This window comes from Sturnira hondurensis, unplaced genomic scaffold (assembly GCF_014824575.4).
Source record: "Sturnira hondurensis isolate 20B ecotype Veracruz unplaced genomic scaffold, ASM1482457v3 Scaffold0007401, whole genome shotgun sequence".
NCBI lineage: Eukaryota > Metazoa > Chordata > Mammalia > Chiroptera > Phyllostomidae > Sturnira > Sturnira hondurensis.
Window position 1 is genome coordinate 5,729,925 of NW_028080032.1, and position 23,873 is coordinate 5,753,797.

General features: G+C 41.3%; 1 protein-coding gene across 2 annotated transcripts; it reads right to left on the minus strand.

The window, feature by feature from the left end:
* Positions 1-1,770: 1,770 nt before the first annotated feature.
* Positions 1,771-23,365, minus strand: SHLD1 (shieldin complex subunit 1). Of its 2 annotated transcripts, none has more exons than XM_037051689.1 (2): positions 7,729-7,860; positions 1,771-4,559 (listed from the first exon to the last, which is right to left on the minus strand). In XM_037051689.1, exons 1-2 carry the CDS (start codon positions 7,742-7,744, stop codon positions 4,117-4,119), a joined length of 459 nt encoding a protein of 152 aa, XP_036907584.1. In that variant the 5' UTR covers positions 7,745-7,860; the 3' UTR covers positions 1,771-4,116. The 2 variants fall into 2 exon arrangements, 1 of the variants encoding a protein (XP_036907584.1); XR_005067309.1 differs by lacking the exon at positions 7,729-7,860 and adding an exon at positions 22,669-23,365 and having other exon boundaries at positions 4,474-4,559.
* Between the last annotated feature and the right edge of the window lie 508 nt (positions 23,366-23,873).

A 23,873-nucleotide genomic window follows, 5' to 3' on the forward strand; every position in this document is an offset into this window, starting at 1 on the left:
TTAACACTACACCACTCACAACTCACCATACAAGTTCAATAATGCCCAAGAAGTTAGTTAAAAATATACATGGGACTTGCTTTGAAATACATTAACAGATAAGATTGATTAATTGGTGGATCAATGGATAGACAAGAGAAAAATAAGTAGTGTTAATGACAAAATCTAAGTGGTGGGTATACGGGTTTTATTTGTACTCATATACATATCATCCAGGGCAATTTGTAAGTATTCATTAATGATCTGTTGATTGTTTAATTAATTCTACCACTTAAGAGACAATAAAGTTATCTTTCATATTCAAGTATGTTTTCTAATAATAAAAGAAATTGTGTTAGGAAAGTCTGTGGTAATTTAAAACTCCAACTTATAAGTCTGTATGTGGGTAGATATTTAATGCACTTAAAACTTCTCTTGCATAGCCCTGGCTGGTATAGCTCAGTGGATTGAGTGCGGGCCTGTGAAGCAAAGGGTCACCGGTTTGATTCCCGGTCAGGCAACATGCCTGGGTTGCAGATCAGGTCCCCAGTGGGGGAAACATGAGAGGCAACCACACACTGATGTTTCTCTCCCTCTTTATCTCCTTCTCATCCCCTCTCTCTAAAAATAAATAAATAAAATGTTTTTAAAAAACTTCTCCTACATAGACATGTAATTCTTCAACATTTGTGAAAAATGTCAAACATGCAGAACACTTGATAAAAATTTAAGAGGTCTTTCCAGAAGGTATGCAGCCATGTAACATGAAAAATAGAAGCATTTATTGAAGAAGATACAAGATACAGGAAACATTGTACACAGGACAATGATGCTTCAGTACATTTCAAAATAGGCACCCTGGGACCTCACAGTTTTCCCAATCGCCATCAACTGCCCCATTACATTTTCCTAATCTCATCAACAGCCTGAAATCTCTTCCCTTTCAAAGGTGATTGCAGTTTGGGGGAAAGCCAGAAGTCACGGGGCACCAAATCTGGGATGAGTCACCTGTGTGATGTGATGTTTCACCAAAACACTCCGCACAAGGAGTGCTGCATAAGCAGATGCATTGTTGTGATGAAGCTGCCAATCAACAGCTGCCCATGGCTTTGGCCTTCTGAATCACCCAAATAGTTTCTGTGGAGGAATCTTCAAGCTTAACACAAAATTCAATGTAGATTCACTGCTCTACTCGCTCAGTCACTTTGAATGTGATAACCACACAATACACATGCTCACTCAGATCAACCACCCCCACTGACTAATACAGAGAAGTTGTCATTGTTCATGAATGTGCATTCTTGTCCACTCTCCTTGGGAGCCAGGATACATCAATGTTGCACAAACCATACGTGTTATATTAACAATGGCTGGACTTTTTTCAGACAGACCTTGTACATTAGGTTTATCCTATGTAAGACATAGTGTATTTTTATGATATATTAAACTGAACACACCACAATGAAAGTAAACAGTGTTTGCCCATATAAGTTATTTTGTGTACAACCAGCAGTCTGAGAAACATTAGTCTGAGCAAACCCGCGTCATCAGGTTTCCAGATGAAAATCTCCACTCAGAAGGGGGCTGCCTGGGCTGACTGCTCATATCTGCTGCTTGTACAGGTGGGTTCATTTTGCGAAAATCATCAAGATGTTTACTTATAGACACTTATCTGCATGATTATTACAATCCACTAAAAAGTTTTCAAAGTAAGCTTTAAAGTTTTCAAAGTACCACAGTATTGTTTTGTGCTAATAAGATGTATTACACGTGCCCTTACATAGGTCATGCAAAAAAAAAATAGACTGATGAAGTGAATACCAGTTATGCAAAATTAAACCAAGGTAGCAGTTCTCTTCTCTGGAGTTCCAATGTTACTGCAAACAAATCCATCCTCCCAAGACCTCTGATCGGGCCACATGTGGTATTATAGGCCAGTAGAACCTTTATAGGACAATAAAATGTCAGTGAGCTGATCTGTAGGGCAGAATTACACAATAATGCCAAAGGCAGAGCCTCAATATCCTTACCCCTTAGTCTTTATTAAAGGTAAACAGAGATAAATGGAAAATGCCATCCTGATCCCAGGAATATCTGATTAAGCACGAGATTGCAGGGAGTCAAATGTCTTGTACTGACCTGTCATAAGCACTTACTCAGATACAAACAAGAACACACCACACTCTTTTTTTCCCATCAGGTTATTGTGGCTTTTAGGCTTGGAAATTCTCTGCTTTCAGAGCCTAAGGACCAGCTCAGAGCCCAAAGCACTGATGTTAACAAAGTTTACAAAATTATTGATACTAAAATGTCACTGCCAAATAGAAGCTGCTGCTTCCAGACATGGAGATTTAAATAGCTTGTGTCTTTTGTCCTTTAAAAACAGTATATAATAATCCAGTTTCTTTCTGTTGGTAGCCATGGAAACTAATATCCAATATTTCAGTGACTGCATAATACTAAGAACTACAGCATTCTTTCAAGGGCATCTATTAATTTGCTTCACATTAAAAACCAATAAAACTACTGACATTAAAATTCAATCTGTAGATTTTCAATTATAAGCTCCACTGCGTTCACGACTGTTTGGGGGCCAGATGAACAGGCGAGGCCCATGGAGAAAGATTGCTGGTCAGAGGGAAATCTGGAGGTTTACTTCTCAAGTGTCTCTCAGAGGTCTATTCATTTCCTGTTTCCTACTATTTAGGTTCCTTTCCAGTGGTGCCTCTGCACTTCAATGTGGAACTGTTTCTTACGTCTGCTCTTCCCAGAATTGGAAGCCTTAGTAGGTAATTCCTGACCTTTAAAAGGTTCCTCTCTCCATCCAAGAGTCCCCAAGAGTCCTGTCTATGAGGGCACATTCACTCAGAATGTACACGTTTAAACTGATCTACTTGTATCATCTAGTTTCTGGAAAGCCTAGGAGGGGTCTTATGCCAATTAGATTTTACCTAAAGTTTCTCCAAATTGAGTTGTTCCATGTTGCCAGCTTCTTTCTCTTGTTGTTCCCCCCCAAAACAAGGGATATAACCCTTTTCTGACAATGCAGTTTGTTTGGAGAACTCTCAAGGTAGGGATTAGTGTGAGGCTTCCAATAACAGTTTCAGGGAGTATGGTGCCAGGTGATGTCATCTACCAACTGAGTCTCCAGTGGGCATTCAGGACACGGCCAGGGAGCAGAGCAACTGCCAGCACAAGCCTGCACTGGCAAATTATAGCCACAAGGAATATAGTCAATAATATTGTCTGATGTCAGATAGTTTCCAAACTTACTGGGGGATCACTTCAGAATGTGCATACATGTCTAATCACTAATGTTGTACATCTGAAACTCCGCCTAACCTGTTGTGATTGAGTTTATGTATACTTTAATGGGTAGAGACAAGAGACTTTCTTTTATTTCTTTCTTTAATTTGGGAATCTTAGCTGTTATTTTAGAAGGTCCAAATTTCCTTCTATTTCCAGTTAGTCTTATAAAATAGGCATTTCTGGATTTGGAGAGGCAAGGATATGGCTAACATGGGATGCACTGTTTTGGAAATGCATTTAAATCTTTGTATTATTCTGGGACATACGATCCATGGCTGCAGTTTTACAACGTGGTATAATTCTTGTACTTGATACCACAGAGCTTATTCCCTTCAAAAAATTCATCTGATGGAAGCCTGTTCTCTTATGTCAGGTTCTCTCCAAGGTAGACTCCAAGTCGAGAATTCAGATACAAGACTAAGATACAAGACAAGATTAAGAAAAAGCTCCTAGGGAGTAGGAGGACAACCTAATTCAGGGCAAAGCTCTGGAAAGTCAGTAATGCCTCAGAGCATTTCCTTTGTTGAGACAAGGAAGTTGGGCTTTTGGACTCCCAAACCAGTCATTGGCCTCTGGCCAAGGGGAATGGTAGGCAGGGGTGTGGCCACAGGGGCTAGAAAATTCCCAGACACTGATGGCTCTTTCTATGGGCTGAACAGCCTCCAATATGTGGTCACAGATGCCAGGTGTTGACTGCAGAGCACTTGGCTGGGGCTGGCCACACAGAACTGAGCCAGAGAGACCTGAGGGGATGTGGGTGGTACACTAACAGCATCGCCACAGGGCTGTCCCCCATCCACACGGCCTGCTCTCACCACCAGGCACCAGTCATAGGTCTTTCATCACATTCTGCTGTAAGAGGAAATGAATAATATCTTTGGAAAGTCCCGGGGTTGGCTTTTCGTCCTCCAGCGACACACTTTCTTCATCCAGTGGGTAGAAGCGGGCGTCCCTGGAATGCCTCTGTAACACTGAGCAGCCATCCCGGTTGAGAATGACCCGGGCCATTTGAAAACTGCGGAGGGCATACTTTTGATTCTCCTGGCCCTTCAGTTCACTGATTTTCTGAGACAGGCACTGGCAGACAGATGCGGAGAGTGGATTTCTAGAGGCTGGCTGTGGATGGCCAAACAGTTCATAGAATCTATCCAGAGATTTCCGAAGCTCATCATCCTCTGCATTGGTCTCTGGTTGGCCTTTCGCAGAGGGGTCAAGCCAGAAGTTCTCAGAGGTCCAAGAATCATTTTGGATAGTATTTAGGTTACTGGTGTCTGCAAGACAAACATGTCCCAATAATCAAACACATATTCAGAAATATCAGAAAGCCAGCCAAGAGCAGATAATGTCTTTTTTTAACTCAACACACTTACTGCTCTTGAGTAATAGGCAATGGGCAGAATCAGATGATTTCAGAATCTGTTCCACCATCCATAACAAGGGGTTATATCCCTTGTTGACCCCAAACAAGAACATCTTACTTGCATGTTTCAAGGGTTCTTAAACTAGGGTCCTTGTAAAGAAGTTCAGGGTAGCTGTGAACTTGGACGGGAAACATTTTATATCTTTATTTTTACTAACCTCTACCTAAAATCAAGCATTTCCTCCCGTGATGAATGTGGCAGTAAACCCATTAGCAGCAATACCTGTGACTTTCTCAGCAGCAGACCACAGCTATTTTCAAATCACATTATCGTTTATTGAAGACGTTTTGAAATATCATTTATGCCCATCACTATGCTATGGACTGAACCGTGTTTCTCCAAAATTCATGTGAAAGCCCTAATCCTTAAAAGAGATGGGACTTTTAGGAATTTACTAAATGAGGTGATAACAGTGGGGCCTCAATCTGATAAGATGGACGGCCTTGTAAGGAGAGGAAGCTACCTCTCCTCTGGTGAGGACTCTCTCTCTCTTCCCCCTCTCTCCTTGTTCAGGAACCAGGAAAGGCCATGTGAGGACACAGCAAGGCAGCCTTCTGCAAACCAGGACGAGAGTCCTCCCCAGAACCTGACCGTGCTGGCAGCCTGATCTTGGAGTGCCAGCCTCCAGTATTGTGAGAAAATAAACTTCTTTTGTTTAAGCCATCCAGTGTATGGTATTTTGTTATGGCAGCCCAAGTACACTAAGACAACTACTATGAAATTACCAAACTTCTTAGTCCTGACACTAGATCTGATTATTTAAGTGTTAGTTTAAACAACATACATTCGTTATAATATCACACAGTGGTTCTTAAAGTATTTAAAAAAATACATTTCAATTTTTCCCCTTGGTAATCCTAGATATTTTACTTCATACAGTTAAAAACTTTATTCTGCAAAAGGGTTGATACCCTTCACCAGATGCCAAAGGGATCTATTGTACAAACACAGCAGAGACCCCTAATGCAGACAGTTCTGGGCATTGACACAGCTCAGATATTTTTTCTCCGCTCCCTGCAATAATCCTGTAAACTCTTTATCTCTAAATTAAAATCACCACCTTTGTGCTTTTGAAGGGTAACAAATAAACTAAGTGATTTAATAATACACAGTAAGAGACCAGAATTGGAGCCAAATCCTAGTTCTTTTTTTAAAACATTTTATTTATTTTATTTTTTAGAGAAGGAAAGGGAGAAAGAGAGGAAGAGAAACATCAATGTGTCCTTGCCTCTAGTGCACTCCCTGTGGGCAATCTGGCTGCAACCCAGGCATGTGCCCTAAACTGGGAATCCAACCAGCAGCCCTTTGATTTGCAGATCGGCACTCAACCACTCAACCACCCAGCCAGGGCCAAATTCTAGTTCTTGATCTCATTTTCTGTACCTCTCTGGGCGCCCTAATTTTTAACATAGGAATCTCTTAAGTCTTTGAAACAAAGAACTTCCTTATCATTGTGTTCTAGAAAAGATTTTATATAAATAATTTATATAAGTTGCTAGATTCCTTATATAGCCATCAGTTTTAGGCCTTAATCTTTTATAGTTTAAATCAAAATAGTGTACGTTCCTTGTTTTGCCCTTATATAAGCTGCAATTAATTACTAGCTTTAATGCTACACACCCCTGTAACTCAATTAGTAGTCATAATAAAAGTATTTGCACTTGCTAATAATGAAGAAAGTTGTGTGATTCAGCGGTTGGAGTTTTAGAAAGGAGCTGAAACTGGGAGTTTGACTCTAGCTTTGCTACCAGCTAGAGACGTCTCCTTAAATGAGCCAGACCACCTTTCTGAGTTTTTGTTTTTTCATCTACAAATGATCTATCTTCTAGAATTTCTATGGTCACCTAGGGAACAGGAGAGTAAAGGATCCAAAGCATTAGAGCATCCAAAAAGAATGTGGACACATGTTCTGTGAGATACACACAGATGCACGCACGGACAAGCATTCACTGATTCAGCCCACAATTAGCCCAACAGCAAAGCACATATTCCACCTTGAAGCTGGGACAGAAAAGTGCAAGATGAGCCTGGAACATCTTACTGTTGTAAGATGCTCACAGAATGATGGCAGCATGTGGGGCGGCGGGGAGGGTTAGAGGCTAGATCAAAAGGGTTTCTCCCGGCCAAATCTGGAACAACTTCAGCATCAAAATAAATAACGAGAGCAACAGATCAGAAACCATTTATTAAGACAGCTTGATGAAGAACAGGATATTTCCAAGTCTCAGAGTACTTCCCCATAAAATACTTATTAGTTGCAAAGGGTAAAAAGAGTAACTTTGATAGTGAAGAAGCCTGGCAAATACCTCAATCACGTGATCTAGGTGAGCCACACCGTAATGGGATAAAACAGAATCAGGTGCCACCTGACCAGACGCAACAGGAAGACCCATCATCTCGTCTCTAATAGTCCTGCCAAAGGACTGAACCCAACTAAAAGAAAGTGTCAGACAAAACCAAGTTGAGTGACATTCTATAAAATGGCCTGTACTTTTCACAAGTACCAAGGACATGAAAACCGGGGAAACACTGAGCAACTGTTCATGACCGAACTAGATTAAAGAGACATGACAAGTAAATGCAACACATGATTTTCAACTGCATCTCTTGCTATAAAGAACGTTTTGGGGGGGCCACCTGAATGGGGGCTGGAGATTAGATGGCAGTAATGTCATCATTGTTAATGTCCTGATTTTGATGGTTGCAATGGGGCTTATGTAGAAGGGTGTCCTTGCTTGTAGGAAAATCAAGGGTGGTGGGCATCAGGTTGGCAACTTACTCTCAATTCATGAAAAAGAAGTTATTTGTATTATACTTGCAGGTTTTCTATGAATTTGAAATCATTTCAAGAAAGAAATTAAAACAAGCCTCTGCAGGAATAATCCTAAAAACTTAAACCAAAAAGCCTTAGCTCAGGCCTTGGCAAATAGTTCTTGCCTAACAAAAGGCACTGCTGTTAGAGAGCCAAAGGGAGAAGAAAAGGGGTCTTGCACTGGCAGAATGAGGGGTCCCCTCCCACCTTCTTCCCCACACATGCTGGGGTCCTGGGGCAGTCAGGCCTGAGCCAGGTCATGGGAAGAATGAAGAGACAAGGGAGACGCTCAGCAGTAACAATGGGAAAGTTGAAGATTTTCAGAACCTGCCCACCCAAGGCAACCATTTACACAGGACATTCCAAGCAGCATAGCATGTACTTATTAAGTACCTGATCAATAATTCTGATGTGCAGGATTTTAAGTTTCCATTTGAGTTTCATATCTATATTTAATATTTGAAATTAGGTGTTCTAAATTCAGTGTCCAAAAGAAGCCAGAAAATTAGCCTGTCTTCTGTACTTTTTCATGCAAATGTCAAGCAGACCGCAACTCATCTTCAAAGAATCTTCCCTCTTCCCCTTTCCAAAGAGCAATGACAATATGGGCTGAGTCATTCGTCATTTCTTTTGAACACTGCCTCCAGTTCATTTCAGTCTTTGATTTCCTTTTAAAATTTGCTTTATGAACAACTACAAAGCCATCTCTTTAATCATGTGGCTGGTGTGGCATTTTGGACATCACTGTCTCTTCACCAGCAAATGAAGCTAATTGCTTCTTTTTTCCTGATGCACCTAAATGTGGACAGAAGGATGGATCTTTGATAAGTCGCTCAGCTCCTGCTCAGTGGTGCATCCTCACAGGTATATTCAAGCCCCACCTTCTTCTACCTCTTAATAGAGCCCAGACTTGTGGGGCTCTCAGCTTGGGACTGTAATATCTACTCTAGGGAAACTCTGGGGATGTATTTGTTTCAGTGATTGGAAAGGCTACTTGCATTTAGTGGCTAGGGTCAAGGATGTAAACATTCTGCAATGCAGAATAGCACTTTTCAGCCAATGTGTTGCAAGAATTTTTAAAGCATGCAATCCAATTATTTACCCAGGGGCACTGATGTCTTTTCCCCTAGGTTATCAAATAAAAAAAAATGGCAACATAGCTAGCACAACAATAGCCACCCGGTGTGAATGAATCAAAATTTTATCTATTTTTTGTCAGACTGGCAAAAGGCAAAAAAAATATATTTTTTGGTGTGCCACAGAATTTTAGTAATTACTTTGTGTGTGTCACGAGATGACAAAAGTTGAAAATCACAGAACTATGTAGATACAACAAAGAATCATCCTTCCCCCAAATTCCAGTAGTGTCCCTCACTCTCTCAGGAACTCTGGCTCAAAGGATGGATTCTGGAGGGAGTGGGAAGTGAGTGCTGAATCCCAATGAATGGTGATACACTGATTTGCCCTGAGCTCCCCCTTGCACAAAAGGGCTTCTTGCTGGCACCCATTTGCACTATGCATTCCTCCCTTCTCACACTCTGAGGTCATTTTTTTTTTACCCTATGCAAAGGGCCCAAGTATCAGTCCTAATCTTGGCATTATTTAAATTGGATGGAATCTCCTTTTTTACTTCAATAGGCTTTCCATGGTGAATACAGCCTCTTGAGGCATTAAACAAATGACTAGAAGAGGAGGGCGGGGCTTCCCGAGGCTGCTTTTGCAGTGTTACTGCAAGGTCACCATCTCCCAGAGCATCTGTTTGCTAACTTTTCTTTTGACAGAAGAGAGAAAACATACAGCTATTTGAGATTCTTATAAACCTACTCTTCTATCTTTAGGAGTTATAGATGCTAATTTGAGTTCAGTCATCTGAGACGGTCAATTAGCATGGAGCATTTGAGATTCGTGGTTGTGTTCTGTGCAAGATGCCATTAGCGTTTGAAAACCCAGATGTTTAATGGGGGTTTCTTCCAGAGAATTTCCATGGCCACTTCTGTGGTTGATAAATGCATGGCAGGATTTTATCTCTGTGAAACACTGTAGCTTTCAACTTTAACAAGTTTCCTCTAAATGGATTTGATATTTAGAATTCTGTCTCCTCCTTGCATTAGCATCAATCACTGCCCACTCTGCTTTATTTGTCCAATTTCTTTTACTAACAACTGTTAATTGGAAGAATCTGTGGTTTCAAGGTTGTACAGAGTTGAAAGAAATCTATGACTTAATTTAAAAATATGGAGAATTGTCAGGATTTAAGGGATATGTGGCTTGTATAGTCTCCTTCTATGAGGCTCAGAGGGGAAGCTGCCCCTTCCTCTGGGCACTGCCCAGCACACTTACAGACACATCCTACTGCCTTAGCTTGTCTGCTGGAGTCTGTCTGGGCTCTCTGCGGCTCTAAGAAAAACTCATGGGCATGAGAACAACAAGGTGAATTGGAGGGAGACGTCCTGATTATCAATGGTCACATTAGCACTCTTTGGCTGCAATGACTCCTCTCCTTTATGACAGCAGTGAGACTTCAGAGGCCTCACACCTTCTCTACATGGGTGACACTACCATTTTTAGCCTACAAGGGGCTCTGGCCAATGGATCTGGGGGTCTTGCTCTCCTAGTCAGTATCTTCCTGCTCCACATCTCACTTTTCCTTCATCTATTTCCCTCACTCCTGCTTTTTCCCACTCCATAAGAGTGAACAAGATCAAGCTCTATTTCTAGCCCTATTGGCGACGTGAAAGTCTGACCGATGCTCACACCTCTGCATCATTGCCTCGAAAGATCCGGCTTCTTTCTGATCCTTGAATGCATCAACCAAGCTCCCTCTTTGGAACCTTTGCACTTGCTGTTTCTCTGAGTGGAACATGCTTTCTCCACATGTTCTCTAGTCTTCGTGACTGGTTCCCTCATTTCCTTCAGGTTTCTGCTTAGATGTTACCTTCTCAGTAAAACCTTCTGTATCTGTCAGAATGGGATAGGTTATGCTACATAACAAGCAAGCCCCAAATCTCAGGGGCATAAAAAAAACAAAGATTGTTCTCCCATCTCCAGCTCCATGTTATACTATGAGTAGATCTGTATCATTCTTGTTCTTACCCTGGAACCCAGGCTGATGGGGCAGCCATGGTCTCAGAATTGCTTAGTGACCAAAACAGGGGAAAGAGCATGGTGAAGCAGGCAGTGACTGAGAAAACTCTGTCACTATCTTCACACATCACTGGCCGACATTAAATCATATGGCCTAGCCTGATTTCAGAGAATGAGAAAAATTCTTTGAAAAATTCTCGTAGAGGGAGAAGCAGAGAATAATAGTGAATAATAATTCAATCTACCACAGCTTCCCTGAGCATACTACTTTAAATTACATTTTCCTCACTCTCCTAAAGCCCTGGCTGTCCCTATCTCTCTTGTCTGACTTATGTTTCTTTATAAAACTAGCAGCATCTAATAATATATATGATTTGTTTGTTTATTATCCATCTTCTACTCAAGGATTTTTGCCTCTCTTATTACCTGTTATACCCCCCGGGTCTAAAACAGTGCCTAGAACATGCTGGATATATTCTTAAAATTTTGATGCCTGTTTTATTGATGAGTTTCATTTCAAAGGCATAATAAATCTGTAATAGATGAAGACCTCCTATTGTACATTTAATAAATCCATAGTCCCATGCATTGAGTACATTCATGGAATACGTAAATGAGTGAATGAAATCAATATTAATATGCTTTTGAATGAGACATGTAAGAAACTAAAGTATTAGTAGCTAAATGCATATCAATTCTCAACACCCATACTACTCAGGGATATTCCTAAAGACTGACAAGCCTTGAAGGTTTTTTTAAGGACACTTGAAAAAACTTTATGATAGCAATAAAGAGCAAGGAGTTGCACACGGTACAAAGAAAGGTGACCTGAGGAACAAGCCTCCACCCACATCTGCACTGTTCATGCAGAAGCCACTAGCCACATGTTGCTGTTGAGCACTTGAACAGTAGTTAGTCTGAGTGAAGACAGAGGTGTAAAATTACACCAGATTGCCAAGACTTTTTACGAAAAAATAATATATATATCTCACTAATAATTTTAAAATAATGACTACAGGTTGAAATGATAAATGTTGGATATATCAGTTAAATAAACATATTACTAAAATTATTAATAGTTTATGTTTTTAAATACCAGAAGCTTTAAATGAGGCTCACATATTTCTACTGGACTGCAGCTGGTCTAGACATTCTTTACAATTGTGATTTAAGAAAGCTTTGGCTCCACAGTTGTCTTCCTGAAGATTTGTGGTGAAGTCCTGGGGATCAAATGGCATTCAAAAGGCAACTAGGATAAAGATTTGCTATACTGAGGTGCCGGCACAGGTTAGAGAAGCATGAGCTCTCCATACCTACTGGTCAATGCTGTGTTGTCCTGCCCTTGTCCGCTGCCCCTGGGCACCACTCCTGCAAGGGAGCAAGGACCAGCCTTCTAATGTGGCCCAGTTGTCTCTACCTTCAGACTAAATTATAAACCATCTACTATCCAAGATGGCCAAGGTCTAGGAGGCAAAAGTCGAGTAAAGCTGGGATGGCGGGTAATGCTGGGACTGGCAAGATGAGTCATCCCCGGACGGCTGAAGCAGAGAGGGAAAGCTACATCAGTGGGGAAGGCAGGGAGGCAGTCCAGGGGCTGAGAATTCTTACAAGAGAGGAAAGGCTGGGTTAGGCAGTGGGGGGCTTGGGTGTCTCACAGAGAAGCCAGGCAAACCCTTCTGGTAATTTCCAGCTTTCGTTATTCCTTACTGTAAATGTCCACTATCACTAGGGTGACTAGTATGCACTAGAGTGACTGAGAGGTTTGCCAAGAACAGCCCGGGTTTATGCTTATTGTCCCAGTTAAGTATTAACAGTACCGGGGAGCATTGAGATCTGGCTTCTCAGAGCGTTATCCATTTGGCTCAAAAACTCTTATAAAATTCTCTAAAAAATAATTAATAGCATCCTCTTTCACTCTCATAAGGGCTCTGGGTTGCAGGCTTCATTATGTGTACATGTGTATCATGATTACATTATATACGTAATCTGATGACGTAGGGGCAGGGTAGATACACCTGGATCAACAGGGAGAACTTCCAACTCCATAGCCCCGAGTCCAGAAGGCTTAGTTTTTTTAAAGAAAGATTTTTAAAAAATTATTTTTAGAGAGGAGAAAGCAGGGGGAAAGAAAGGAGAGAAACATCAGTATGAGGTTGCCACTGAAGCACCCCCCACTGGGGACCTAGCCCACAACCCAGGCATGTGCCCCAACTAGGAATCGAACTGGCAACCCTTTGGTTCACAGGCCGGCACTCAACCCACTGAGCCACACCAGCCAGCAGAAGGCTTAGTTTTAATGCCAAAAATAACCCCAGTCTGAGGTTTAAACAAGGTGTCTGCAGCCTTTTGTTTATTTGTGTTTTGCTGAAACTTCCACAGATTTGTTGTACTGTACTCCCAGACAATCCTCCTTTCTCTTCCTCTCTTTTACATACGATGGTATTTCTCCTACCCCTCGATGTCCAAGAAACTTTTGGTTTCTGCCCTGCAATGAAAGAGCCTCTACTCATTCCATCCCATTAGCAACTCCCTTGATTCCTCTTTCTGGTTTTATCTGGCTACCTCCTTCCCCTACTACATAATAACACCCACAATGCAATGTTAAAACTCCTTGTTTATTTTATTAAAACCATAAAAATAATGACAAAAAAAGACTCAAATAAGCTTAAGCCTCCTTTTGCCTGATGGTAACCCTGCTGCTTTATACATTTTGTTGCTTTAAAGGACAAAATCCACATATTTACAAAGGGGGAGAGAGGGAAGGAGTGATATCAAGATATTTAATCCAAATTAACACTTCAAAAGGATGTAAGGTCTGGTCAGGTGCTTTTGAAACTGTAGTCTCCGTCTGTCCTTGTTTACATCTGAAGCTAAAACTGAATGACTCACCCCCAGGGGAGGTGGCATATGCTGCCACCTCCATCCTAATGACTAACAGTTGCAATGGGCAGAGGACAGGGCCCTCGAAAGTGCACCTGCTGAGAAAGAAAATGAATGCTGGAAAAAAACAGGTATGTGTGATTGGGGAACAGCCCTATAATCAGGTGCCCAAGCCGATCTGCACTGTGTGATTATAAACGCTCTTACTTTTACCTTGGCATATTATATTTTCCCTAGGAAATTAAAATGTTCTGAAATTTACAGGGAATTGTAATATCCAAGCTTATAACAGTTCAAGCCAGCAATAAAGATATCATATTTGCTTTTTTCTTGTTAAAGAATAAAACAGTTCGCCCTGGCTGGTGTAGCAGTGGATTGAGCACCAGACTGAGAAGCAAAGGGTCGCTGGTTCGATTCCCAGTTAGGGCACGGGCCTGGCTTGCAGGCTAGGTCCCCAGTGCGGGGGTGAGCGGGAGGCAACCTCACATTGATGTTTCTCTCCCTCTCTTTCTCCCTCCCTTCCCCTCTCTCTAAAAATAAATAAATAAACATTTTTAAAAAAGAATGAAACATTTCAATCAAAGTTGACCACTTATACATATAAATTTATTCTTTCCAGCCCATTTTGATACCTTTCATATATGTGTCTCCATAAGCAATAGTGTTACTTTGTGTGTGGTGGTTGTTGCAACTTTAATTTCAGTATACAAGTTTTGCTTTTTTCACTCAACATTACGAAACCTTACTTCTAACCATTGTTGAAATATATGAATCTGCCTTATAGTATTCTAATATAGGAACATACTGCATGATTTTTTCATCATTCTCTTGCTAGATTTTCCTGTTTCTCCACCATTTTATCGAACTCTGATTCTGTCAGACGTTTCAAATAGTATCTTCTTATCTGGGCTCTCATTTCCCTGGTTACTTGGATGTCCAAGCTGCTTTTCACGTACTTACTTATTGGCCATTTGGGTTTCCTACACTATGACCTGTCTACTCATATTCTTTTTTTTTTAAGATTTTATTTCTTGAGCCCTGGCTGGTGTAGCTCAGTGGATTGAGTGCGGGCCTGCAAACCAGAGGATCGCGGTTCGATTCCCAGTCAGGGCACATGCCTGGGTTGCAGACCAGTTCCCTGCAGGCCAGCTCCCAAGCAGGGGACCCACGAAAGGCAACCATACACTGATGTTTCTCTCCCTCTCTCCTTCCTCTCTAAAGATAAATAAATAAATAAATAAAATCTAAAAAAAAAAAAGATTTTATTTCTTTTTGGAGAGAGGGGAAAGGAGAAAGAAAGGAAGAGAAACATGAACTTGTGGTTGCCTGCTACTTGGGACCTGGCCTGCAACCCAGACACGTGTCCTGACTGGGAATCCAACTGGTGACCCTTTGGTTCCCAGGCCTGAGCTCAACCTACTAAGCTACACCAGCCAGGGCCACTCATATTCTTTTTTTAAATTTTTATTTATTTATTTTTAGAGAGGGGAAGGGAGGGAGAAAGAGAGAGAGAAATAACAATGTGTGGTTGCCTTTCACATGGCCCCCACTGGGGACCTGGCCTGCAACCCAGGCGTGTGCCCTGACTGGGAATTGAACCAGCAACCCTTGGTTTGCAGTCTGCACTCAACCACTGAGCTACACCAGCCAGGCGCTACTCATATTCTTTACCATTTTTCTATTGAGTTTTGTCTCTTTTCTCTCTTTAATGGCCTATGAAATGAATTACAAAGAAAATAATAGCTATGTCTGACTTCTCGCTTCATCTTAGTCTGAAGGGGATTTAAAAAGAATGCAAGAGTGAAGTGAAAAACAGTCTTCTTGAGAAGCCTCAAAATTTGTTTTGTTTTAATGGCAAATCTTCTCAAGCAAAAACCCGCATAGTGTCAGCTTATCACTTCCAAAATGTGATACTGTGTTTCTACTCCATTTGGTAAAAAAGTTACGTACCACGCCAAGTCCAGGGGCGGGAAAACACCTGGGTCACATCCAGATGTGAGGACTGAGACAAAGGCCAAGTCTGCAGAGTCACTTGATGAAGGGACCGGCAATAGAACTGGAAAAGGCTAATCTCACTGATTTTATTTCTTTTTTTAATAGGCTGTTATTTTTTTAAGGTGGTTCTTTAGCTTTGCAGTCTCCTTGTCTGTAACCCAGAATCAAACAGAAGTCTCTGAACCCTATTTATTTATTTATTTTTAGAGAGAGGAGAAGGGAAGGGGAAAGAGATGTTTCTCTCCCCAGAGAAACATCAATGTGTGGTTGCCTCTCATTTGCTCCCTACTGGGGACCTGGCCTGCAAGCCAGGCATGTGCCCTGACTAGGAATCGAATCGACCCTTTGCTTCACAGGCCCGTGCTCAATTCACTGAGCTACACCAGCCAAGGCAGGCTGTTATTTTTTAAAAGATTTTATTTATTTATTTTTGGAGAGAGGGGAAAGGAGGGAGAAAGAGGAGAGACACTGATTGGTTGCCTCCCGCAGGCCCCCAACTGGGGACCTAGACTGCAACCCAGGCATGTGTCCAGACTGGGAAGCAAACTGGTGACCTTTAGGGTCTCAGACAGGTGCGCAATCCACTAAGCCACACCAGCCAAGGCTAGTTTTCTTAATTAAAATGATCTTCATCTGGCTCTCATCTGCTATAATTAGGACCAGTGAAAGATTTGCAGGTTGGCCCCGAGGAACCAGGAAGGGGAGTTCAGAGCCTCCCCACAAGATTCCGATAATCGGTTTAGGAACCACGGGCTTAGATCCTAAAATTGCTTAACAACCCTTTTCTTTTCTATGAGATTGAGGCTGAGCCTGAGGTGAATTTAAAACAGCTTAGGTTTGCACTTTAAGCAGCAACCAGTTAAAGGATCAAAAGCGGGCCCTTCCACAGCTAGGAAAGCCATCAGGAATTATCTGGTTCAACTCCCTTTCTGGACCAGAACCTTATAGCTAGAGCTGGAACAAGAACTACTACGATCCCCCTGACCCCACCGAGCCCTAAGAGGAGACAATGAGGCAAGCCTGTCAGACAAGGGGGTCCAAGAGACAGTCTCCTTCAGCAGCCACTTGGAATTAGGGGCTTCACCCTAACCCTTGAAGCAATCATTTAAAATGTTGCCCCCAAACGGTTTTTTACGTTTCACTTTACATAGGCGGTCTCGGCAGATTTGTGTCATATCCTAGCCTAGACAGTAAGGAACACTTGTGAATAGAGGGGAAAAGCAAATGATTCAGATGGAGGTTGCTATGGCGACATTGCTAATTTTTTTTTTTTTGGATAGGCTGTTTACTTCAGCAGAGTTAAGTTAAATGTGAGCAGCTAATTAAGATGATGCTTGCAACTTTAACCTTAACCTTCACTATAAGAAAAGATAAGCTATTTAAAACTGCAACTTGGAGTGTTGCTGGAGACAGATAGCAGGGAGGTCATTCTCTGCTGGGAGAGCAGAAACCTCATCCTGTTTCCTCGGAGAGGAATGGGGGCCTACTCACAATCTGGCCACATCTACAAGTCAATAATTCTTAATTTTAAGATTTAAAGAGGAATGGAACAGAACCCCTGTCGGAACAGAGCCTGTTGCAGTGCTGACCTCAGCAGTGAGACTTTCTGAGATGGGGACAGACAAGGACAGTCTGACATTTTTCTACACACAATAGAATCTTTGTTAGATGCATGTTTGTATACATAGATTTCACTCCACATCAACTTGACGTTAAGTGCGTCTATGAAGTAACAGACTGAATTGTAAGCCAAGACCCCAGAATGTAAACATAGAGCTAAGTGCTCCCTCTTCCAAGTATTGTGGGTGGGGGCCGGTGGGAGGGAGACTCTTATTTTAAAACAGTGGCCACTGCTGAGAGCATGCTGGATTCTTAGGAAGCATCTTTATTCCCTCTGGAAGTGTCCCTCTTCTGGGCATCCTCATTGGAGGCAGTCTCCATGCTCAGGGGCAGAATTACCTTTTTGGAAACTGTCACGAGGCATCAGGAGTAAAACCTGGTAAATAATGTACGTGGCCAGGCAGGATAACATGGCATGGGCAAAAAGCAAGGTTTGGAACATGAATGTCTAACCACTACGCTGTACATCTAACAATGATAAAATCACTGTATGTCAATTGTGATTGAAAATAAAAATAATTTTTAAGAAAGAAATATATATGTGTATATAACTATTATACACACACATATAAAATCAAGGCTTCTCTCCAAAAGGAAATTGCCCTTCTTATGTTTCACGAGTTGGTTCCAAAAGCAGTTCTCACAGAGGAGTTCCGAAACCAGTTCTGTGCCATGGCAGACAGCCTGGTTCCAAGGTGCATATACTTCCAATTTTGTTACCTTAAAGGACAGACCTAACACGGATTTCAGTTCTGGCCTTTGTAAAAAGGCTCACAGCTGTCGATCAGAAAGCTCAATGCTTCTGTCCTGATAGATGAAATGCTTGTGAGTGTCAGCTTTGCATTTACAAGGCTGGGGTTTGAGTCCTAGCTGGGCCAGCTGTTTACTGGCTATTTGACCTCGGGCAAGTTACTCAACATCTCTGAATCTCCGTGTCCTCACCTGTAAATGGGAATAACAGCTCCTACTTCATAGGCCTGTTGTTAGAATTAAATGATCTATTAGCATAAAGCCTAGCACATTGTAAGTGCTCAATAAATAAAAGCTACCTTATAATTAGTGACAAGAGTAGTATGGGCAGCAGAGTTGTTACGTGTAAGTATAAAGGTCTTGCTCATTTCACATCTGGGGTTTTAAAAAGTGGATTGTAAATGCTCCTCTAGGTCCACCATACAACGCATATCATAAGTGAAGTCTGGACGAACAAGCACTCATTCCCGACTAGAAGGAACATCTTTTTTACCAATAGCTACTACCCCATCCTGGCACCAGAGTGGATGCACTGAGTCACAGTGCACATTACCCATCTCACAGCAGCAGCAGCAGGACTACGACTACAGAGAGCTCCCAAGTGTACGCTCTGCAAAGCAAACATGATCCCAGAGTGGGTGGAAACAGCAGGTGCCTCCGTGTGTGGGAGTGTCAAACACAGGAGCCCAGGCTGCGGAGCCCTGCAGCCGTCCCCCACAACACGTCCCCAGGGGCTACCAGCACCAGAGTGTAGGAGGGAGTGGAATGACTCAGTCTCCAGGGAGCCTGATGGTGGTGGTGGTGGTTTTTGGAAGTTGATGGAAACTATAAATCAAGGAAACAGCTTCAGGGAAAGTTTAGGTGAGTAAACATATTGAAGAAGGAGTAACAGGCTGCATTAAAAAGAGGACTGGGAAATTAGGCAGAAAAGATCTAGGGTTCACAGAGTGACTGCTGGCTGAATCAGATTGAGGTGCTGAGTTAAACAGGTAAGGTGAGACTGGAAATACAATGAGAACAGCTACAGGACAGAACTTTCAATCTCCTTCCCTCTCCCTCTCTTCCCCCATTTACAGTTGAATCTGAAAAAGGGCAAAGCTTTCAGCTTTCTCTCCTGGGCCAAAATCTTCAGAGAACATGGAAAACTCAGAGAAAATGGAAGAGTCCACAAACAAAATTTAAAATAGCAATGATATCACACGACCTATGCAGAAAAGGCTTCTAACCAGCAGAGACACGGAAACTGGGGCTGCCTGGATGACAGCAAACACAGGACATTAGGGGTGTAGGATGCACCTGTTTTGAAAGTGTTTCTACCAGGGATTCTTAAAGGCTCGAAGTGGGCGCAAATGTGGAATTGAACTTCCACCTTTATTAGGATACTTCTGGTAGGATTGCAGAGATAGTTACATATTTTTGACAGATGAATATGGTGTGCAGGATATTATGAAAAGCCTCCCCATTACCAAATATCTAAAAATGCTGGGTAAAATATTTGAAAAAAAATTAAAATCCATGACTGAGCTGGAATAATGTAAATAAAATCCCTAAAGACCAAAAGCAAAATGAGAGCAGGCATTCCAAGAGGTAAGTGAATCTAGACCTAGCATACGGGCTTCAATGGCCACACAGGAGTCAGGACACATGGTCGAGGGTCCTGGTAGGATGAGGTGCCCAACAGGAGACAAGTGCTCAGAGCTGGGAGCCCTGAAGTGCACCCTCTGCGAAACAATGGAACAGAAAAATATGGGTGCCTTGCAAAGGTTCACAGGAAAAAAATTTGTTTGTCTTGGCTTCGGCTCTGCATGAAGAGAAACACAGAAATGTCTTGCCTAAGATTTAACCATAAGCCACATGTTACATATGTTTGTGGCCTCAGTTGTGATCCCAAAACCTCAAAGCCAGGTATTTATTTTAACACAGTTCCAGATTGATGTGCCCTCCCATGATTAGAGAAACCAAGTGCAAATCCTCTTTAGAGAAGTACACTGTCAACTCAAACCTCAACAGCAACCCTGCACATAAAGTTCCATTGGATGTGAGCTCTCAATAAAAGCAATACTCACAAAGTACACTCTGAAGCAAGACACCTTCATTGTGAGTGAAAAAACAAAACAGAGCCAGCCCCAGAACAGGACATTAAATATTGTAGTTAATAGACACAGAAGACAAGACAGATGTGCTTGATATGTTAAACAATACAGTAGGGGATAGAAACTTTAAGTATGAATAAGAGACTACAAAAGATGAACAGGCAAATTAGAAAAAGAAAAGTAACTAGAAAAGTGAAAAATTATAATAATAGTTGGGTAAAACAAGATTAGATATCACTGGGGAAAAATTCAAAATAGAAGTCAACTTTAAAGATATTATTCAGAATTTAGCACAGAGAGACAGAGGTGGAGAAAACAGCACAGAAATAAGATGCAAGTCAAAGCCAGACAGCCTACTATGCATCAGCTGGAATTGCAGAGAGCGACAGCAGAAAGAATAGGGGAAAGCAAAGCACAATGAAATAATGGGTAAGGACTTCCTAGAACTGATGATGAAAGCTGGGACTCTCAAATTTAGCAGTCACAATGTTTTAAAAGCAGGATAAATCAAACGAACTGTACGGCCAGGCACAAGATAAAACTGCAGACTACCAAAAGCAAAAAATAAAAATCCGAAAACCACCCACTAAGAAAATATAAATGACCTAGAAATGAATGATGGCTAAGTTACCTGCCACCTCAATAGCAGTGCTGTAAGCAAGAAGGCGGTGGAATAATATCTGCAGAGTTGACTGAAAACGGCCAGCCGAGGGCCGTGAAGGAAATGGTGAGGAAATGAACATATCGGTCTCTTAGCCGGCCGCATCAGCAAAGGGATAAATGCCATGGCCAGATTTCCTTCACATCCAAAGCTCATCCTCTAAGAGTGCTTAAAATGGACAACATTCACTCACCTTGTTGATTTATGGAGATTCTGCCTGAAGACAGAGGGATGAGCTACATAGAATTTTCATGTTTTCTAGCCCTTTGATGACATGAGTTGGCTTAATTTGCTACTAATAAGATATCTTGAGAGAGCATCCCAATATTAGACTTTGATCCCAAATCACATGTGATCATCTTAAAAGTATAGCTCATGTTCACGCTGTTTTGCTTCTGAAAGTTTCATGCAATAAGCCAATTATACAAAGTCATTCAAAATCAAAGTTGCCCTAGTTGGTTTTATAAAACATGCATATTCTCTTAATGTTTTGCAGATGACATATTCTCTCTCTGTTATCAACTATTTCTATTTACTTTTCAAATAATTGCCAACTTTATCTTCCTAACTCAAGTCCCTCCTGCTGCTCTGGTGGCCTCAGGGTTGCAATACTAACTGCGCAGCCGATGGCCCACAGACCGAGATATCGTCTCCAAACACTCTTTTGGAAGAAGAGAGAAAATAATAATTTTTTATGATATTCACTCTCTTTCAAGAGATCATACAAAGAAGCTATTTGGCTTAGTTTTAATAAGATAGTGGAACTCTCTTCAGCAAATAAACCATGCCAATCATAAGAAGATAAAAACAGTCAAAGATTATTACTCACAAAGTTATTATTGGTAACATGTACTACCTTATTCATATTTTGGAATTTACTGTTATGTAAGGCCCCCCTTAAGCTTTAAGCTCATTTTATTTCACATATAAATGAAATAGCTTTATTGCATAAACTCAGAAAGGAATACGAATTTGTAGGATATTATGAAGAAGAAGAAAAAAAAGAGAAAGATAACCTAATTATACTGGTTATTCCAGATAACTAAATTTGTTGACCTCTGAATGGCAAAACCTCAAATGCATTTGTAACTTTAGCTCCTAAAAGAAGCCCCAAAACCCATGTACAAAATAAATCTTTGATGTACATTTCTGGTTTTCTGTATCTTGACCTAAGTAGTGGTTAATTTGGTGTGTACATATAATCTACCAAGATGTAAGATTTGTGTACTTTGTATAAAACTTGTATCTCAGTTTAAGAAATATCTACACACATGCACATACTTCCTGTCTTCAGTAAGTCTTGGATGTGGCATAGAAATTAAGTTTTAAAAAAAAACAATTCCAGAGGGTTCTAATGTTCAGTTCGGTTGGTAACCACTACCCTAAGGCAACATGTCTTGATTAGAATAGACATTTTGTAAATACTTGTTTTAATTAATGGATGAGTGATGAATGAATGATCAAATCAACAAACTAATAAACATCTGTGTTGTTCATGGTTCTAGGTATACTGCTGACTAAGGACAGAAAAAGCCCTATAAATATATTTTTTAATTACGCCAGATAGTGTCATAAGTACTGTAAATGCCTTATCTTATTAATCCTCATGACAACTCTATGAAGTAAGGTGACTGGTTCATGGTGTTTAGCTGCAGCCAACACAAATCACTTAGGCTACTTAAATCGAAAGAGAAGTATTAAAAAGTATAACTCAGTTCACATCATTGGTGGGAGACTTGCAGAAACAGACTCTAGGCTGAGTGTTTAGGAATTGCTACTCAAATCAATAAGCAGACCTGAATAGCCAAAGGGACGAATGGCTCCATCGCTATTAAGAACCCAAAGAATTACGAAGCTGCTGCTAAGTGTCTGCTCCAGTCTGGAAGTTTCCCAATCGGGAAGCTGTCACTACAGTTAGTTGCTCGTTCCAGAGCCATGCTGCCTCTGCCATTAAACACACCAGAGAAAAACGAATATACCATGCCCCCTTTCTCTCTTCCCACATAATCTAGGTCTACATTCAAAGGTTTATGGGAATGCATTGGATTAGCATACCTAACTTACATCCAGAACACTAGCCATAAGAGATCCCAGAAATGGAAATTTCCACCCTCTGCAAGACAAGAAATCATGGTAGAAGGGGGTTAGCAGAGGCACTGAGTGGGCTAATTGATAAACTCACAGGTAATGAAACTGAGGCACAGAGATAAAGAAACTTAGTCAAAGATGCAACACTAGTAAGTGCCAGGGCCAGAATTCAAACTGAAGAAGTATGCCCCAAAGACTTGTAAGGCATATTAGAGAATAACAACACAGTGCACAGGCAAGCTCCTGGGTGTGAGGTCTGCAGTCCTCACAAACAAGTTTTTGGGCTCACAAAATGCAACTTCCAATTTATTATACTCATTAATTCTGACATCACCTCTAGAATTTTAAGTATCATCTCATAGTTTCTCATCTTCGAAATTCGAAAAGGAATCATTATTTGATCATTTTATTTTGGTCTAGAAAGTGTTTGCAAGTGTTTTGGGTGATGTGGGGACTGAAAAAGTTCCTATCGCTAAGCAGTCACTGAAGATATCCACACCCAGGCTGTGATAACCACCTCCGGCTCCAATTCCTCACATTACTCCCATGGTACAAATATCTAAAAGTATCTTACAGTTATCTCAGGACTTTCTAATAGAACATCTTCCTGATTCCACTTTCATCAAAAAGTTTGGGAAACTATGTCAGATGCATTAGAATGATGGTTACTTAACCTCCGCTTGGAAAGCTGGCCATCATACAGCTCTTATGGACTGGAAAGCTTGAGACTAAATCTTTATGTATCCTCTTGTGATTTGACACTCTATTTCCACACACTCTTAGTGTAGTTTGGCCTATCTATCTGTCTGTCTATCTATCTAGGCCTATCCATCCACCCACCCACCCATCTCTCTATAAGAATGATCCAAACAGTAGAATAAAAACATTTCTGTACCCAACCCAATTAAAAAATGGGCAAAGACCTGAATAGTCACTTCTCCAAAGAGGATATACAGATGGCGACAGACATATGAAAATATGCTCAACATCAGTAATCGGAGAAATGCAAATTAAAACCAAAATGAGATACCATCTCATACTTGTCAGAATGGCTACCATCAATAAATCAATGAACAAGTGCTCGCCAGGATGTAGAGAAAGGGGGGCGCTTTTGCACTGTTGGTGGGAATGCAGACTGGTGCAGCCACTGGGGAAGCAGTATGGAGACACCTCAAAAAATT